General features: G+C 38.7%; 1 protein-coding gene across 3 annotated transcripts in view; it reads left to right on the top strand.

Moving 5' to 3' along the window:
• PTPN13 (protein tyrosine phosphatase non-receptor type 13) overlaps positions 1–17,015 on the top strand; it is a 129,265-nt gene that overhangs the window by 61,740 nt on the left and 50,510 nt on the right. For all 3 annotated transcript variants that reach the window (XM_064450379.1, XM_064450378.1, XM_064450377.1), the window contains 3 exons: positions 1,436–1,999; positions 10,840–10,935; positions 12,817–12,916. In XM_064450379.1, coding sequence (XP_064306449.1) covers positions 1,436–1,999; positions 10,840–10,935; positions 12,817–12,916 — 760 coding nt within the window. The remainder of the gene's footprint in view (positions 1–1,435; positions 2,000–10,839; positions 10,936–12,816; positions 12,917–17,015) is intronic.

The following is a 17,015-nucleotide window of genomic DNA, read 5'->3' as shown; positions in this document are numbered from 1 at the left end:
GAGTAGTACAGTGCAGTAATTTACTTTGAGCTCATGACTGCTTTCTTTTGTGAGAATGCCTTCAAGGCTGGTGCTTCTTAAAAGGTGTACATGCTAATATCACAGTAGAGAGGGAGCTAGCTCTAAGAAAGACATCACGTGCCATACTGACTCCACCTGGGTGAGCAGGCATTGCTTAGGCAACCTAGCATGGAACATTTTCAGCTGGGCTTTCTCATCAGGGCTGTCATGATGAGGTAGAGATTGCAGTGTTAACACAATGTGTGTGCTGCAGATTGGAAAGGTTAGACTTCACAACAGTTTTTGCAATGTAGTGGGTCAGTTGGAGTTATGAGAAGATTAGTGCCTGTGTGATATCTACAATAGATCTTGGATTTTGGCAACTTAATAGTGCAGAAGCATTAAAAAATTTTAGTGTGCTAACAGGAAGTAAGTAGCAGTTGGGTAGTCTTTGGTACTAATTTTTCTCTGGGATGTTGCTCTCATAATGGTTAATTCTTTTACTCTGATCTCAGGAAGGCTTAAGAACATGAAAGGTAAACTTGTAGGTCCTCTGATAATATTAAGAAATTTGATTGCACTTACCAATGTTTGTAATTAGTTTTGTAAAACTGGGCTAATACTTTGAGAAGATCTTACGCCTGAGATATACATGATCATCAGAACTTCTCTGTGACCATGATATGATACTCTTCAGAGAGCACATATTTGATTGGTATTATTCAACCTCTGACAGTTTCTTTTATTCTGGAAGTAATTTCACGGTAAGGGAGAGGGAGAAGAGGGAGTGTGTGTGAGTATTGGCTGATCCATTTATTAATGAAATGTGAAGTGTACTGGCTTGTAGAAGGACTTTGTTATGTTTGTTTTAGAGTGTTCTTTGTCTGGAGAGACTGTCACCACCAAAAATAGTCACTGAAGGAAGATCCAGTATTTTTAAAATTCATAACTACAGTCATTTTTCTCTTACTACTGACACTACTGCAGGGCATCTGTAAATCTGAACAACAAACCTGGACTTGTCATTAAAAATTGTAGGTGGTGTCTTTGGGTGTGAGAGGTGAGAAGAATGGCTGATTACAGATTGATCATTAAATGGTACTTTTGGTGATGGTAGTCCAGACTATTTTACAAATAAAACTAGTGAGAAGAAAACTTTCAGCACGTATGTGACAGTATTTTAATGTTAATGCTGGATTATAGTAGGCCATAATTTTTTCTTGAGCACTTAGAAAATAGAAGAATAAAATGCCTGGCAGATATGAAGTAGTTGGGAGTTCTGTCTTCGACTGAAGCAGTAGCCATCTCGATGTTTTGCATAGCAAAATCAAGGCCAAAATGTGTGCTTAGTATAAACTTTAACAGTCAGTAGCTTGTGTTGCACTCTTGTGTATTAAATACAAAATTACATCCATGAAATGTTTCCTTATTCCAGGAAAAACATTGGTGGTCAATGCACCTGACGGACACAAAGCCCACGTCTCTCAACAGACGATGCTTAACAAAGGACTCAGCAAGTCTATGGGGTTTCTGTCCTTTACAGGAACACAAGGTGAGGAGGAGTTTTTCCAGGGCATTTCCACAGATTACAGCTTGGGACAGGAAGATGTTTTCTGTCCTCATAGATGTAAAGCCAGTGAGTTTGGGAAAAAAGGTCACCTTCATACAGATGTCACTCCCAAGCGGAAAGTATGGGCTTCCTCCACAGATTTGCTTTGCACGACTGACAAGGCAGCTGAGAGGGATCATGCTGGAGGCTCTCATGGGCACAACCATCAGTGTGAAGCATTTACAGTACGGACTTCTACTACTACCAGAAACAAGGAAGCAAGATACTCTGACGGGAGCATTGCACTGGATGTCTTCGGACCACAAAAACTGGACCAAACACGCCATGTGCCTGAGACGTCCACTTCTGCAGCAATATCAAGTGCCTTTGACAGGATAAGAGAGAGACAGAAGAAGTTGCAGCTTCTGAGGGAAGCTATGAATGTTGAAGGTTAGTGAAGCTTTTGATTTTGAGTATTCATTAAACTAAGATTTCTCTTTAACTCAAATTTGTCATTTCTTGTAGCAGCTCTTGAGACTGCCGAGATCTTGGCTTAGTCGTCTTTTTTTAGGTAAAGTGAATGCATTAGAATATGTGTTGCCAATGAAGATAAATGTGCTTGTCCAGATTGCTTACCCAGTGAAAATAGTAAGTCAGCCAGTAACAAGTTCATCAATTAAAATTAGAAAAAGAAAAAAGGTGGTAACAGTCAACTGTCAAGTAATTTTCCATGAAGGAAAATTCTCATCTCCAGCTATTAGAGATGGATTCATACCCCAGAGGAAAGGAGAATTTAATCTCCAGATCTCTCAGTTTTTGCACTGTGTAACTCTGGATGATGCAGTTAAGCCCTTAAATACGATTTTTTTTTTTTGGTGGGAATCATGTTAAAATATTGACCTCAGTGGGAACACTTGACAACAAGCTTCATCAGTTAATTAAAAGAACCAGGGTGGGGAGGCAAGGTCTTTATATTTGTTCTGTGGAAACTTATAAAATTGTCTTTGTGCAGAACTGTACAAGGGGAACTGCCTATTTTAGTTGCTTTGAAAACATGACGTGATTTTCAGGGTTTGTAAATTTGGGACAGCTCGATAGAAACTGAGAGCATAGTTGGATCCTGCTTGTGATGGGTCAGAAGGCATAACTTCATCTAAGGTACATGGTGCAAGAGCTGTATGTACAGAGCTAGCTCAGTCATTTACTCAGGTGCATTCAAAATCCATACAGTTGAAAACTCATGGCTGCCTCTCTGTTGAGTGACAAATAACTGTGTGAAAAAAACCAACATTTGCCTGCTTTCCCTGCACTGAGGTGTAAACACCTCTGTATTAAGAAGGTATGACAAAGCCCTTTATCGAGGCTGAATTTCTAAAAATGCCTGTTCATGTCCCTTGTGGCTGTTTCAGGAGATGCTTACATTGCAGTTAGCATAGGGAGCCAATTTTTCTTTCCTAGGCATGTGAGCCCTGTGCTCCAGAAAGGAGTGTTTCTGAAATGGCATAGGCAGTTTAAAAAGCTACTGTGATTTCTGTACAAGTTGTACAGACAAGACAGCTGAAGGTTTTTTATGCTATCAAATTAGCATCTTCTGATGATGGTTACATTATAATGCGACAGAGTGAACATAGATGGAAGTAGTACTGTGGAGATACCATTATTTATCTCAATAGGAGTTCACCATCTGTCATTATTTACCAAGATGTCTGATGAGGTATGGGGAAGGTTGGTTGGTTTTTGGTTTGAGTCTGAAATTGAAGGGGACCATATCAAGTATATGAGTCAGCTCAGATCTTTGGAGATAGGCAGCTGACAAAGTTTAAGAGGAGGCCACTCCCTGCATTGGGAAAGCTCAGTAGCCCTGTTGTTCAGGAGTGCAGCTTTGTGCAGGTTTATGTTGCACAACCGCAAAACCAAAAGCTTGGCTGAACCCATTGATGAGCAAGAGTTTATCGTTCTCATTCAAACAGATTGGAAGAGAGCAGAAAACATAAAGTGCTCATGCCTTGCAAACTGCGATAGTTCAGGTGTGTGAAACGGCTTGATTCATAAGGGGAATGGGTGAAAGTGCAGTCAAAGTAAACCAGGAACTGGGGCTTAATAGTCACAGGAGCTGAGTGACAATCCCATATAGGGAAGGTTGAGGCAATAGCTAATGACTCACTGCCCATCCTTCTGAACTCAGTCATTACTTGCTAGAAAAAAATGAAGATACTTTCTCAACAGATAACTGGGTTGCAATGTTCTTGTCTTCCGAATTTTCTGCTTTCAGCAGAGGAAGGAGGTATGTTTCACTCTTGAAATCAGGAGTGTGTGCTCTGCTGTTTTATTTCAGGCTCGCTTGGTTTTTTTATGTGTGGGTTTTTTGGTGGTGGTTTTTTTTCCTGTCAGTAAACTACTTAAGTTTTGGGCCAGAACCTAGTTGTGAATGTAAATGTTTAATGAGAGCCAGTTTAAATGATATTTTAGTAAGATGGATGGGGGAGTACTTTTTCACATAAGAGTTAGTTGCTGCTGTGTTTTACAGGGCTTGAGAAGCCTGACTGGAAATATTCTATTCTGCCTTAATGAGTGGATTCACAAAAGCCTTAATACATAAAGTCTGCTGGTCTATTAAGACTTATTTCCCTTTTCCTTTTCATTTTTTGTTCCATGTGTTTTACTATTCCTTCTCTCACATCTTGTTTACAACAGACAACTTCCTTGAGATCTTTCAGAAAAACAGTCTTATTGCTAGTTTCATTTGTCAAAGAAATGAAAAATAGTCTTAAGATTTTTGGGTCTTGCTATTGTATGTAATTTTCAAGAACTTAGTGGCTAGACAGATATTTCCAAACGTCAGCCATTATCAAGTGTGTGTAGAATTGCTCTTCTGACATAAACCCAGCCTAGCTGAGAGATACGAGCAACTGCATGGAAGGCTGTAGTAAAATACATTACCTATCTTAATAAAGGTAGCAATGGAAGTTTTTTGGGCAGCACTTGATGCAAGGGTATCGTACTGCCTACAGCTGGTAGTCACAGAGCAGTTAAGTCCAGGTCTAGGCTGCAATTTACTACAGTGTAAATTGTAGTAAGCCTTTGCTTTTGGCTGTTGGTTTTCAGTTTTTGAATTGTGAAGTAGCATTGGACTCTCTGCGGGTTAAACTTGGTCAGATAAAACTTCCTTTCTTAAACTACAAAGGAACTTAAGTGACATGAGGCTTATTTTTTCTTCGACTTATTTTGGGTTAAGCTGGCAAACTTGACTGTCTTGGAAAAAGATTATGTTCTCAGGCACAGGCTATGGTATACCAAGCTTTCACTCAGAACAGACTTTTTTGTGATCCAAATTATAAACTCAGGAAAAGTAGAGTTTATAGTGGAAAGAATGACAGGCCTTTAATTACAGCTGTGCTGTAACAGAGTAGTGTGTAGTGAGCTGCAGACCATCTAAACTGCATTATAATCTACAGTCAGAACATCTCAGATTTAGCCTCACAAGCCTTCCCAAGACAGTAAAATTTCTAGTGCCTTGTGTGTGAACTTGTTGTTCTATATATTACTCTGCTGTACAGTTTCAGGGTTGAGTTTATCTCTTGTATACTAAAGATGATTGTTTATGATTAGGTGCTTAGTCAGGTTGGGGAAGGGAAAGAGGTTGCTGTTGGACTTCAGGTGTAGCCAATTCTGAACACTAAGAACAGTCTCCAAAAATATGTGTTAATCTTGCCAAGAGATGGGAGAGTAAATTCTGCATCTCCGCTGTTATTTTTCATTCTTGGTTTTGTTATGTAGGTTTTGTGAGCTCAGGCAGAATTTTTCAGAGTTGTGAAGGTATGAGGTGTTGAACCCAAGCAGTTTATCTGTACCAGGAGAGCAGATTTTGCTTTTGTTGTTCTTTTGAAATTTGGCAATTGTTGCTTGGCACCAGCTGATAGCGTCCCATTTCAGAGAGAAAAGAATATTCTACCTTGTACATTTTGCAAGCCTGCATTGCTGCTCAACAGTGAGGGAAAGCATCATCTGTTCTCCCTTTCTCCCAGCTTCCTTTACCTTCTCACCCACAAAACTAATTGTATCTTCTGAAAGTAACAAAGTGTAAACACACTTCAGTTTTCCTATCTCAGGCCTACCTTCAAATGGCACAATAGTAAGGCACAAGGGTGTGAGACAGTAACCTTTTATGAATATCTCTCTCTTATTTTCTTAGGCAGCTTCCCCTCCTCTTGTTCTGAGTGTATGCATAATTCAAAGTGAATTGGTTTGTGTTGCTTGAGTGAATGTGCATCCTTCTTCTTTCTTATATGCAGTTTTGCTTATGAGGATGCACGAGAGAGCAAGGCATAAAGAGTGTGTATGTCTTGGTGGAATACAGGAGCACAAAACCAGTTAGGAGAGTAGTAATATATCTGGCTGTGGGTTAAATAACAGACAGGGAGGAAAAAGAGGGAAGGAATACCAAAAAAGCTGATCTTGCTGAAGGTTTGGAATGCTGAATCCAGGGGTGTGGGAATGGAGGTGGTTTGGGAATATTCTCAAGCCTTTGTTAAATGTTCTTGCAGTTGGGAGCCATGTAAATCCCAGAGCCTCAAGTTGTGTTCATCCATTTCTCTTTTTACCTTTGATTTTTTCCAACTGAAAACCCAGATGATTAAGTCCTTTATGTTTGTCCACTTATTGCTCTCAGAACAAAACTATTACTTTGTTCTGAATTACATAGTTTAACATAAGGTAGTTAAACAGCTCTTAGAATTCCATAATTGCACAGCAAGGTGGCATCTGCTTTATGAAGCTTCCAGCCGCTCACACAGTCAGGGATTATCAATTTTTAGTCAACAGATTACATTCTGAGTTTGATAAATAATTTAAATTAAATAAAAAACCTTATTGGCCACACTTTCAGTCTGTATCCTTTTACATATCTTATCCTAGATGGCATGATCCAGAAAAGAAGGGTGTCTTTCTAAGTACAAGGCACTGAGTTCTTACCAGACCCTGGAGTTGTGCTTTTAAATCTTGCTGTCTTTTCTTTCTAGCCTAGCCCTAGAGGTCTGTGTTTTCTGCACTTTTACAAGGCTCTGTTTCTTCCTGTTAGTAAGATCCTGCTAGACCCTATGCATCAGATGGCCGTTAGGCTCTCTATGGAGTCACCTGGATGGCTAGTGACTTGGGCTGCATGCACAATACAGCTTTTTCATTTAGAATGTGGCTGCTGGAAATCTTGCAAGTTAAAGTGAGCCTGCTCCCCTGAAAAGCTGAATGCATTTTTTTGCCTTGTGTTCTTGTTGGATACAAATCCTTACCAGGGATTTATCTGGATCTCTACATTCTTACTGTTAAACTTATGTTGCTTTGCATAAGATAATTCAAGTTTTCTTAGATGAAAAGAGGAAGAAGAGGAGTACATATGACTCTAACGTATTGGTTAAACTCTTGTGAAAGAAGCAAGCCCCAGCTTCTCCTAAAGGACAGTTAATGTGTTTTAATTCGTATTATAACACTCTTATATAATAGAGGCACCCACCAATAAACCTCAAAGAGCAAACAAGAGCTTCCTCCCTTCTCTGCCATCTTCTCTGTTCTTTTCCTTCCTTCTCTGTACAGCCAGTAATAATTCTGTAATAATTTGTATTTGAAAACCTGTGTATCTAATGTGAGTCGTGTTAAGGATAATGAGATTCCAAGCTAAATGTGGTTGGCTGAGATGAGGCTTTCTGTAAATTACTTGCCTGGGCTTGCATGTCTTGCCTTGCATAAATAGTGTGTTGTGTTATTGCATACTGTCTTAGGTGCCTGTAAGGTTGTGCTCTGCTGGCTTTGATAGGGAGTTTGAAAAAACACTGTTGCAGCACTAAGCAGCACAAACACAGATTCTTTGAGTTGTAACGCTTCATTCCACTCTGCATCTTGGCACTACCACATGTTAACTTGTATTTGTACAAGCTTTATATATTAGTTTTAGTTATGGACACTTAAAACATGCTTAAACTCAGGTTTGTTTTTCTACTAAGGTATTAAATGACTTGAAGTGCCCTGGTAAGAGACTATAATCTAAGCACTGAAATGTTAAGAAGGATAACTGGTAGAATAATTATTGCTACAATGTGCTTGATGTTTCTAGAAGTTAAATCAATTCTGAAGTCTCTTCAGTAACCAAAAATACGGGGGGGGGAACCAACAAACACCCAAAACCCAACCAACAAACAAACTAACCCCAAAACAAACAAAAGATTCCCCCAAACCCAACCAAACAACAAAAAAGCCAGAACAAAACCAAGGCCATTCAAAAATCCCAGGGAAAATCGTAAATATGGGAGATAAGTTAATTTACTGTCATATTTAGCTTTTATTGATGTCTTCTTTTGGTTCGTTCCCAGCCAGCCAGGCTAGAAGTTTGTCCTTATTTTTGAAACTATTTTATGAAAAGCTTAACTTTACCTTGATCCCTGAATTGGGACCTTTGGAAGCCTGTTCTTAATTAGAAGTTGGCTTGAACATGATCCAAGTGCCTTCTCTGAAGTTAAGTCCTAGTATGATATGTTAGAATTGAGATGAATAGACAGCATAAATTGTTTGGGTAATTTTGCAAGCATTATAGGTAAGTAGTCTCAATACTCACAATTTAATTGACTGTTTGTGGGTCTGCGGTGCATATCCCATCCAGGCACCAGAAAATATTAAATTTGGTTAGGAGGTAAAGTGTTGGGGGGATGTGGTGGGGGGTGTATGTAGACGTGTATATACTAGCAGAGAACTAGAAGGTGGTTGCCCAAGAGAAGATACCCCAGCAGCAAACAGTTCCGCATGTGTATATATTTTCCTTAAACTGAGTAAAGCGAAGACAAATCTAGAGGATTTACCCTGAATTTGAGGCTGTGGCTTCTTAATTGCCTTTTAACTTTGTCCTGAGCTGAACAGTCTGATAGTCATTGATGCAGCCCTATGTGGAAAGGTTGTAAAATACTTCCAGAAGATGAGAATACCTTTGCTTGTGTTATTGGGCTATGTTCTATTGTCTTGCTTAGGGAGAGAGGTGTGACAAGAAAGGAGGGTGATCCCATCTCTGTACTTGTGAATGCTGGGACAATAGGTTTAAACCTAGCTGGGCCTCATGTGGAGGTCTGTGAAAACACTGAGGTAAGTAGTCGTTGGGAATCTTGCTTTATGTTTCTTGGCTCATGAATTTACCCCTTGGCCTCAGCAGGGTGCCAACTCCTGCTAACAGGATGAGTCAAGAGAAGTCCCTGCAGAGCCAGATATCACACCACCACGTATAAACACTTGTCTTGTGCTTTAACTGCATACTTCTGTTTTTTCCACTTAACATTTATATATTGCAAAATTTCACGTCCCGGAGAACCAGGATGGAGCCACAATTTGTGTGCAATTCAGGAAGCCCAGGCTGCTGACTAGGTGGAAAAAATTAAATCTTTTTAAAATCTCATGTTATATTTTATTGTTCCCTTTTCATCCTCTTGCTTCAAAGTCAGTTTAGCAGACTTGAAAAAACTACAGCTAATGAAACTACTGGGAAAGAAGAGATCTGTTTTAAGTTCAACATTTCTGTACCATAGCTCCAATATCACGTTTGGATTGATGCCTCACTTTAAAGGGCTGGGAGCATTTTAAACGTGCATCTCCAAAAGCTACCCACTGAATTTGGGTTTTATTTCTCTTGCTAGGCAAGTAATTGCTAGACTGGTGGTAGATCTCTTTGTTGTAAAATCCAGAACACTAAAAGTAGCCATTGTGAAAGATTGAAGCAACACCCGCCCCCATTCCCCTCCTCCAGTGAATCCTCTTCATCTTGCTGTAGGTGGCTTTGCAAATCTGCAAGCAGTATTGCTTGTTTCTGAGAGTAATGTGAAATGTCCTTAAGATTAATTGGGTTTTACGTAGCTAGGCTGTGCAACTGGGATGGGCTGGCGGGAGCAATTGGTTTCTTGGGTTGACTGGTGACTCTGCTTACTTTTCCCAGTTTTCTTAAAGAATCTTGTATTTGGTGGGACAGTGGACTGCAGAACCCAAGTGAGCTGGTAGAAATGGGGGAAAATGGCTTTTAAGCAGGAAGGTTTTGGTAACAGTCCAAAATTAACATGAACTAGTCTTTAGTCTTAGTCTACTGCATTATCTTCTATCTTTTCATTCCTTTCCCATTTGGAGTTTTCCCAGCTTCTGTGGGAAGTCTGAATGAGTAGTGCTGTTGACTGCATGTCTGACTTAACCTGTGTTAGATCAGAGGACATGCCCCAGGTTTATTTTTCTCACAGGATTTTTCATGAGGCGTTTTGTTTTCTGGATGTGGGAAGTTAGAACCTCTGACTTCCTTTTTGCAGTGTCCAGACTCATCTGCTCACGTATTCCCTATTTTGTACTCTTATGTTGTATATCCCTTGCTGTAGTGATTTGCGCTTGTTTTCACGGCAGTTACATATGTTTCTCTATAGCATAACTTTTGTTTTCAAGAATATTAACTGTAGTTAGACCAGATACACCCTTCTACAAATAAACACCTGAAGTCTTCTCTCACTTAGACAGCGAAGCATTGATAATCCCAAAGTGTGGGGACTTGTTTATTTTGTGTTCTTCTTTTATGCACACTATGTGGTTGTTTGGCTTGTGCATAGGGAAGTTTTGGGAGATTGTTGCAAATGTCAAGTACATACCCCTTCTGTGGAGTCCTTTGCTCCAGTAAAGAATCCACTGAGAACAGGAACTGAGACTGCTCTGTTCATTTCTCATTGCATGCATTTAGCTGTTCTGGTTAAATAAATAGTCTATAACAGCTTATTAATTGATTATTAATCATATTTTGTGGATGTCAAAGGTGAGCTGAATGAATTATAATTTTCCAGTTCCTACTTTGTCTTTGTGGATATTTTTCATTTTTCATCATGAAGGGACCAGGGACTGAGTCCTAGTGGTTGCTTTCTACACTCAAGAGGTGTGCATCGAATGTTCTAATCAGTTTTGTTTGCAGGAGGGATTGGTTTTTGTCTTGGGTTCTGCTGGTTTTTTGAATGCTAGTTTTAACTTGTCAGTGATGATGAGAGAGAACTTGAGAGGAGGCGACTCTGTTAGGATAGCCAAGAGAGACCAGGCAGACTCTAGAACCCGCAGGCTGTGGGGACAGAATGGGACTGCATAGCATCCACTGAGTGTTTGCTTTCAGACTCCATAGCCACAGACAGGCATTTAATAAATGTTTTAAAGGTATTTTAAAAACTTTCAAATGTTAATTTGTGTTTGATTTTTGCATTAGAATTGTTGTCCTCTTATTCTTCTGATACCCTAATTTAAACTTTCAGAGCCTTTGAGAAGGTACAAATCTTACCACAGCGATGTTTATAGTACTTCGAGTGAAAGTCCATCTGTTATTTCTTCGGAACCAGATTTCAGGCAAGGTAAGACCTGTGTTTAAAAAAAACCAAACATGCACACACACACACCCCAACCCTACCCCCATATCTTCCCCCACCAAACCAAACCAAACACAAAACAAAAAAACCTCCAAAATACTCCAGAATGGCCAAAAAAAACCACAAAAAAAACCTAAAGAAAAAAGTTCAAGACAAAAAAAAAGACCACAAAAGTATGAAAGTTAAATATTTAATAGGAGGCTTGATAATTACCACTAATACAAAGTTGTAAGATATCTCGTATAATTACAGCATTGTGTACAGTTCAGCGTAATTGTCAGTCTGTTCAGAAATGAGTTTGACATTTAGGTCTCTGGAAGGAAACTTGGTAAGAAAAGCTGGAAATGGTTAACATAACTGGCGTGCTTGTTTTAAATAACATGCTGTCTTCAAAGGCACAAAAATGATCAAGTTGTTAGTGTACAATAACAGTAAATTACTGAAGCTTTATATGGGATATACATGGTTTAATTACTTTATCAGTGGAGTTTACTGTGAGAGTTAAATGGTTGATAATTTATGGGCCAAGGATTTCAGTGTAATGCAAAAGTACCGTAGTACAGGCTGACAAATTTAAGTTCTATGGAATCAATGGCTTGGAAAAGCAGGAGATGTTACAAAGGGTTGTTCGCTGATACATGGAAGGAAGGGTTTTCTTTACGTAGTGGAAGCATGGCATGCAAGGAAATGCTTGGAGCATTTTTTGAAAAAAGTGCTGGAATGCTGAAAAGAAATCAAGAGGAGAGCACAGCTGATGAAACAGTCAGCTTCACAGAATCATCATAAATGATGGAGACAAACCATTTGTTGAAATTGAGGAAAGAAAGCAATAGTTAAGAAGCTAGAGTATAGCTGTGCCATATGTATTCGGTACGCACAGAATTCCAGCCCAGCCTCCCTGTACTCACTGCTCCTTCAACCTTCCTTGTATTTGTCCATCTTCCTACTTACTGAACCAGAGCCTAAGGAGCACTAACAAGTAGCAAAGCTCTTGCAATGCTTTTTCCTTCATTTTCTTGCCATTTAGAACAGACTGTTTACGTGTTCCAGCCCAAAGTCGTCAACTCCTAAGTTTGTACAGGCAAGAGAGTTGCTTTCTGGCTACTACTAGTAGTATTGCTGGAGTTGGTGAGATGAATGTCAGAAAGAACTATTTCTAAATCATAGTGGCTGTAATGTGTTCTGCAAGAGCTCTCCTGCTAGCTCTGTTTTTTTGAGGGTACAGCAAGAGACGAAAGTGAAGCAGTTTGCAAAATCAAGCTCTAAGCGTAGCACCTCTGGTGCCGCTACAAGACAACATACCAGCAAAGGAGATAACTACTACAAATAGCATGTTAGTATATTGCCAATAGAAAAAAACCCTAAATTATAAGGAGGAGTCAGATTCCAGGGACAAAAATGAAAAACAGGAGCTCAGCAATATATATACACTGGTTTCTTAACTCCCTTTTTATGAACTAGATGCATAATTGCTTTACCTAGCTGCTCTCTTTCTGTTCTGAGGCTGTTTTGTAATATGTATGCATCTCAACTCATGGCTGACAAAGAAATGTGTCACCTTGGAAAGATGTCTATGCAGCTGTGTGTGTGGGTGTTTATTGTGATTTCTCTTAGGCCTTCCTTAGTATTCTTCTTCAGAGGACTTCTGTAGTGCAGCTGTCTTTGTTGGTGGAAACTATAAAATTGCATTGAAAACTGAAATCATAATGCTAGTTTGTCTAATACTGTAATGCCTTTGTGCAGAACACATGAATCTGATTCTTTCTAAGTAATCTCATATGACTGATAAGTCCTTGATTTTTAGATGGGATTACTCTGTGTGCTTTGTTGCCTGGTCAGGTACTAATTTGTCTTTTGGTTTGCTAGTGAGAAGAAATGAAGGTTTCAAGAGAGAGGATGCCAGTGGTGCTTTGTCAGGTGCTGATGATATCTCCACATCAAGTCAAGCTAATTCTCAGAAGGCAAGGTAAACCCTGTGAGAACACTGTCTTGGAGTGCTTTGTCTTTATCAAAGACAGTATTCGAAATCTGCAAGTGAATTTTTCACTCCCATTACAGCTTCTGTTTAACATTAAAAATGGAATGTTGTACTTGAAAGAAAATTTTATTTTGGAATTATGTATTATAGTCTGAAGTAAAAGTCTTGTGATGCACTGTGGTATAGAGGTAAGTATATCAGTTAGGAGTCCAAATTCAGTTCCTATATTTAATGGAGATTGGGTTGTACTCTTATCAAGTTGCTATATCTGTCAGAAGGTCAGGGGCTATGTTCTCCTTGAAAATAATGATTTTTATTTTTATTATACTTTTCAAAAATAAAGTTTGGAAAGTGTTTATTAATACAAATTAATTTGATTTTTTTTTTCACTTAATAAGGAAATAATAGCATGCTTATTTCTTTGAAATAAGCCAAAAGCTGTACATTTGGTTTGTTATTCTGGCAAACTCTCTTAGTTTATGTTGTTGTATTTGGCTTAGTCTATTATTATTGTTGTTGTTGTTGTTATTGTTATTATTATTAATAATTATTATTATCTCAGTACTGATTAGGTAGGCCAATTCAGTAACAATTTATGCTTTTTGAAATTTATTTTGCCATGCTGTGTATTTGAATATTACATCTGTTTAGGTTTCTTTTTTTTCAAGTGCTGTTCATCAATACTGCTTAAAAGAGTAGGTTCTGCTTTGCACATAACACTAATACAGCATCTTTGTACAGCAGAAGTGTATCTTGCTATACCTCTTGCTATACCTGTTAGATTTTGAGAGTGGATCCATTCTAAATGTTTGAGAATTTTTATTGGCGTTTTGGATGAAAAATTTTCTTCTAGTCTCTGCCAGATGCTCAATCACCTTGGAATATTTTAGCAAAATGATTCAAATAAGTTTTGTTGTAAGGGAAAAAGAAAAGAAAAAAAGGGTGCTTCCCCCCTTCCCTCAACACATCACAACAACAAAGCCTTATCTCGGCAGCTTTTTACTTTGTTTGGGGTAGAGCAGGAGAAAGATTGCTGCTGTTCTCAGTATTTTAGGATATTCGTATGTTTTGGGCATAAGTTGGATGGGAATCCTGCTCTATCCTATTAAACAAAATTAGAGGTATCTGAAGATTGGAACTGTTTCAGGTGATGCGGCAAGGCTGTCAAATGTGCCCTCTGTGTTCATTTAACATACAGGGTGATGTGCAGTGAGTAGGGCTTAGAGCCACACTTTGAACATGGAGATGAAAATAAATGAACGCCTGCTGCTTGCACTATACTGTGTGCCTTAAATGGATCTGAGTAAGGCAGGGTCTCAAATGAGCTGTATCTGAGTGCAGATGAACAAGAGAACAGTTACTTGGAAATCTTACTTTTTATGATATGCTGAGCAGCTGCATTGGTTTTCTTAATATTCGCACTTTGCCTGAAGAGTGTGAAGTCATTTAGGCTGTTACTACAGTGTGTACAGAATGTGCGTATAGCTTTCTTAACTTCTTTGCCATTGATTTGGTGTGGTTTGGGGTGGGTTGTTTTTTTTTTGGTGAATACTGCTAAGTCAACCTTCATTCTTCTTTGACTTGGACCCAGGAAGGTTGCCAATTCAACACTGTAGCTACGCTTCAAAATAAAACAGCAGTAACTTGTGGGTGCTGATAGAGAACTTTTTGTTCCTATTTACAAAATGTTTCAGAAATGGAAAGTAGTATGTGGTATGTAAATGAGTCACATTGTTGTAAATTAATCAGGCCTATTATACAAGTGAAAATGATGTGGTAAAACAGCATATACTTTCTCATGGTTCGTTTTACATTATTTTACTTTATATTGCTCTGTTAAGACTGGTGCCTTTTCAATGAACATAACTTGTACATATGTGAAATCTAGAAGGAAAATACTGTTTTGTAAGTGCAGCATACACTTACCTGTTGTGCTTAGCAATGTACTTTTATATGTACATGACTTTCATATGTAAGGAACTATACAGTCTTGCTTCAAGGCTTAGTATTTTTTTGACTCTCCTGTTTCTGCTTGGCCTCCTCTCTGTGCCTTTGCTGAAAGATACCACTCTGCACTTGCACAAAAATATCATGGTAGGGTACCACAGATAGTTCTTTACTGATTTTTGGTAACTGTTTCCCCATTTTCATAAGGTGAAAAAGGTTGTGGTTTTTGGTTGGCTGGTTTTTGGTTTGGCTTTGCTTCTAAATATAAGTACTAGACTAGTAAGTATATCCAAGAGGGAAAAATGAGGCTGAACTGAAAGCTAGGTTTTTTTCTATTGAGAAACAGGAAAGCAGCCACGAGCAGAATTTGGTCCTAAAATAATACTTAGATAATATCTCTGTTAATTACGTGAGCTGAATAGAAAACAGTGCGCACGATCTCACTTTGTCTTTTTCCAACAGCTGTTAAAACTTTCCACTGCTAACAAGTGTAAAAAATACCATCAAAGATGGGAACTAGTTAAGCAGGGAGATGTCTAAGAAAGTAACTTAGTATTTTCATCCAGAACATAGCATGTTGCTGCTTTAAAATGCCTGTGTTGCAGAAGACCATGACCTTTATAACTTCAGAAACATAAGCTCTCAAAGTAAAACTCTTGATAACAAGCAGATCAAAGAAGCAGATTCTCAGAGTTTACAGTGTTTTGGCTGGTCGTTTGATTTTTAGGGTTTGGGGAAGTATATGCATCTTAATACACTACTTGAATTCCACCAGCACTTCAGAGCATGTTTCAGTCTTTTTCTCTATAGTCAGAGATACCATCTGTACTTATAAACATTAAATTTACTGCTCCTGTGGCATGTCCTTAGAGGCAGTCTGCTTAATTATCCACAGAATTATCATTGTAAGATTGAGTTGTAAATCAAATAGGGGGATTTGGTTTTGAGTAAGTCTGCTGCCAATATTAAAAAAAACAGTGAAGCTGTTCAGAGTTATCAGCCAGCATGACTTGCTCTGTTTGGGTGGGCTGGCCTGCTCTTAAACTAAGTAGAAGCCATAGATTTTTCAGTAGTATGCTCAGAGTACACTCAAACCCTTCTCATGGTCTGTGACTGTTATCCTTTAAACATCTTGGAATGCTTTCCTCATGGCAATGGATACTTGTGACTGTGGTTCCTCTTTGCTTGTATTCCTTGTTTTTATCCTTTTTTTTTTCTTTTTCTTCCTTTACTATTTCTTCCTTTACTATTTCTTCCTTTACTATTTCTTCCTTTTTCTCTCTAGGAGCAGCAGCTGACATGGATCTCTTCCTTCTGTTGCATTTTCCTTCCACTAGATTCCATCTCCATAGCCTTCCTACCCTACTAGAAGGCATCCATCTTTCTCAGTCTATTCCTGACCTTTCCACTGCACTAATCATTAGAGAATGCCTACCTGCTTCCCTTCCTCCAACTTCCTTCTCTGATCCAATATCTGCTAATTTCTTGGTAAGTACCGTAGGTGAGGAGCTAATTCGCTTCTCTCTTTTAATAGGAGTCACCCTTCCAGGTGACTGCTCACCTACCAATCTTCAGGTTAATAAGTAACTGAGATTCTGGTTTGCAGTCAGACATTGATGAAAAAAGAGAGGGGGCAGCCAAGTACTTGTTTGATGAAGTACCATAGGAAACATACTTTTATGTTGTTATCTGTTAGGAATGTAATTTGGATTTTTTTTGTTGGACTAGTAATACTTGCATATTCTGAACTTCATGGAAGAGCTCTACCTGTATCTGTCAACAGCATCTCCTCTTCTGTAGAATGAGAGATGCATTCCTTGTCTTGCAACCTAAAGAGTGAACCATGCTGATACCCTCCATAGAAAATTAACAGTCTGACCAAGCCAATATTACTTACAGTCTTAGTTACAGACTTACCCAGGATGCTGAAGCATGCTGATTTCTGATTGGTGATAGTGCTTATATACTAAGTTAAAGTTTTTAAACTATTAGGTTTTTGAGCTTCCTCCCCTGATACCCCACACCCACCCCAATTTTCAGAGAAGCTAATATATGTCAACAAAGATGATAAACCAATGTAATGATAATACTTTACACAGTAACTTATGATTGCTTCTATTGCACAGAGCTGTATGTTATT

Source organism: Phalacrocorax carbo, chromosome 4 (genome assembly GCF_963921805.1).
Source record: "Phalacrocorax carbo chromosome 4, bPhaCar2.1, whole genome shotgun sequence".
NCBI lineage: Eukaryota > Metazoa > Chordata > Aves > Suliformes > Phalacrocoracidae > Phalacrocorax > Phalacrocorax carbo.
The sequence above is the reverse complement of the archived record's forward strand: the minus strand, read 5'-3'. Positions and strand labels throughout refer to the sequence as shown.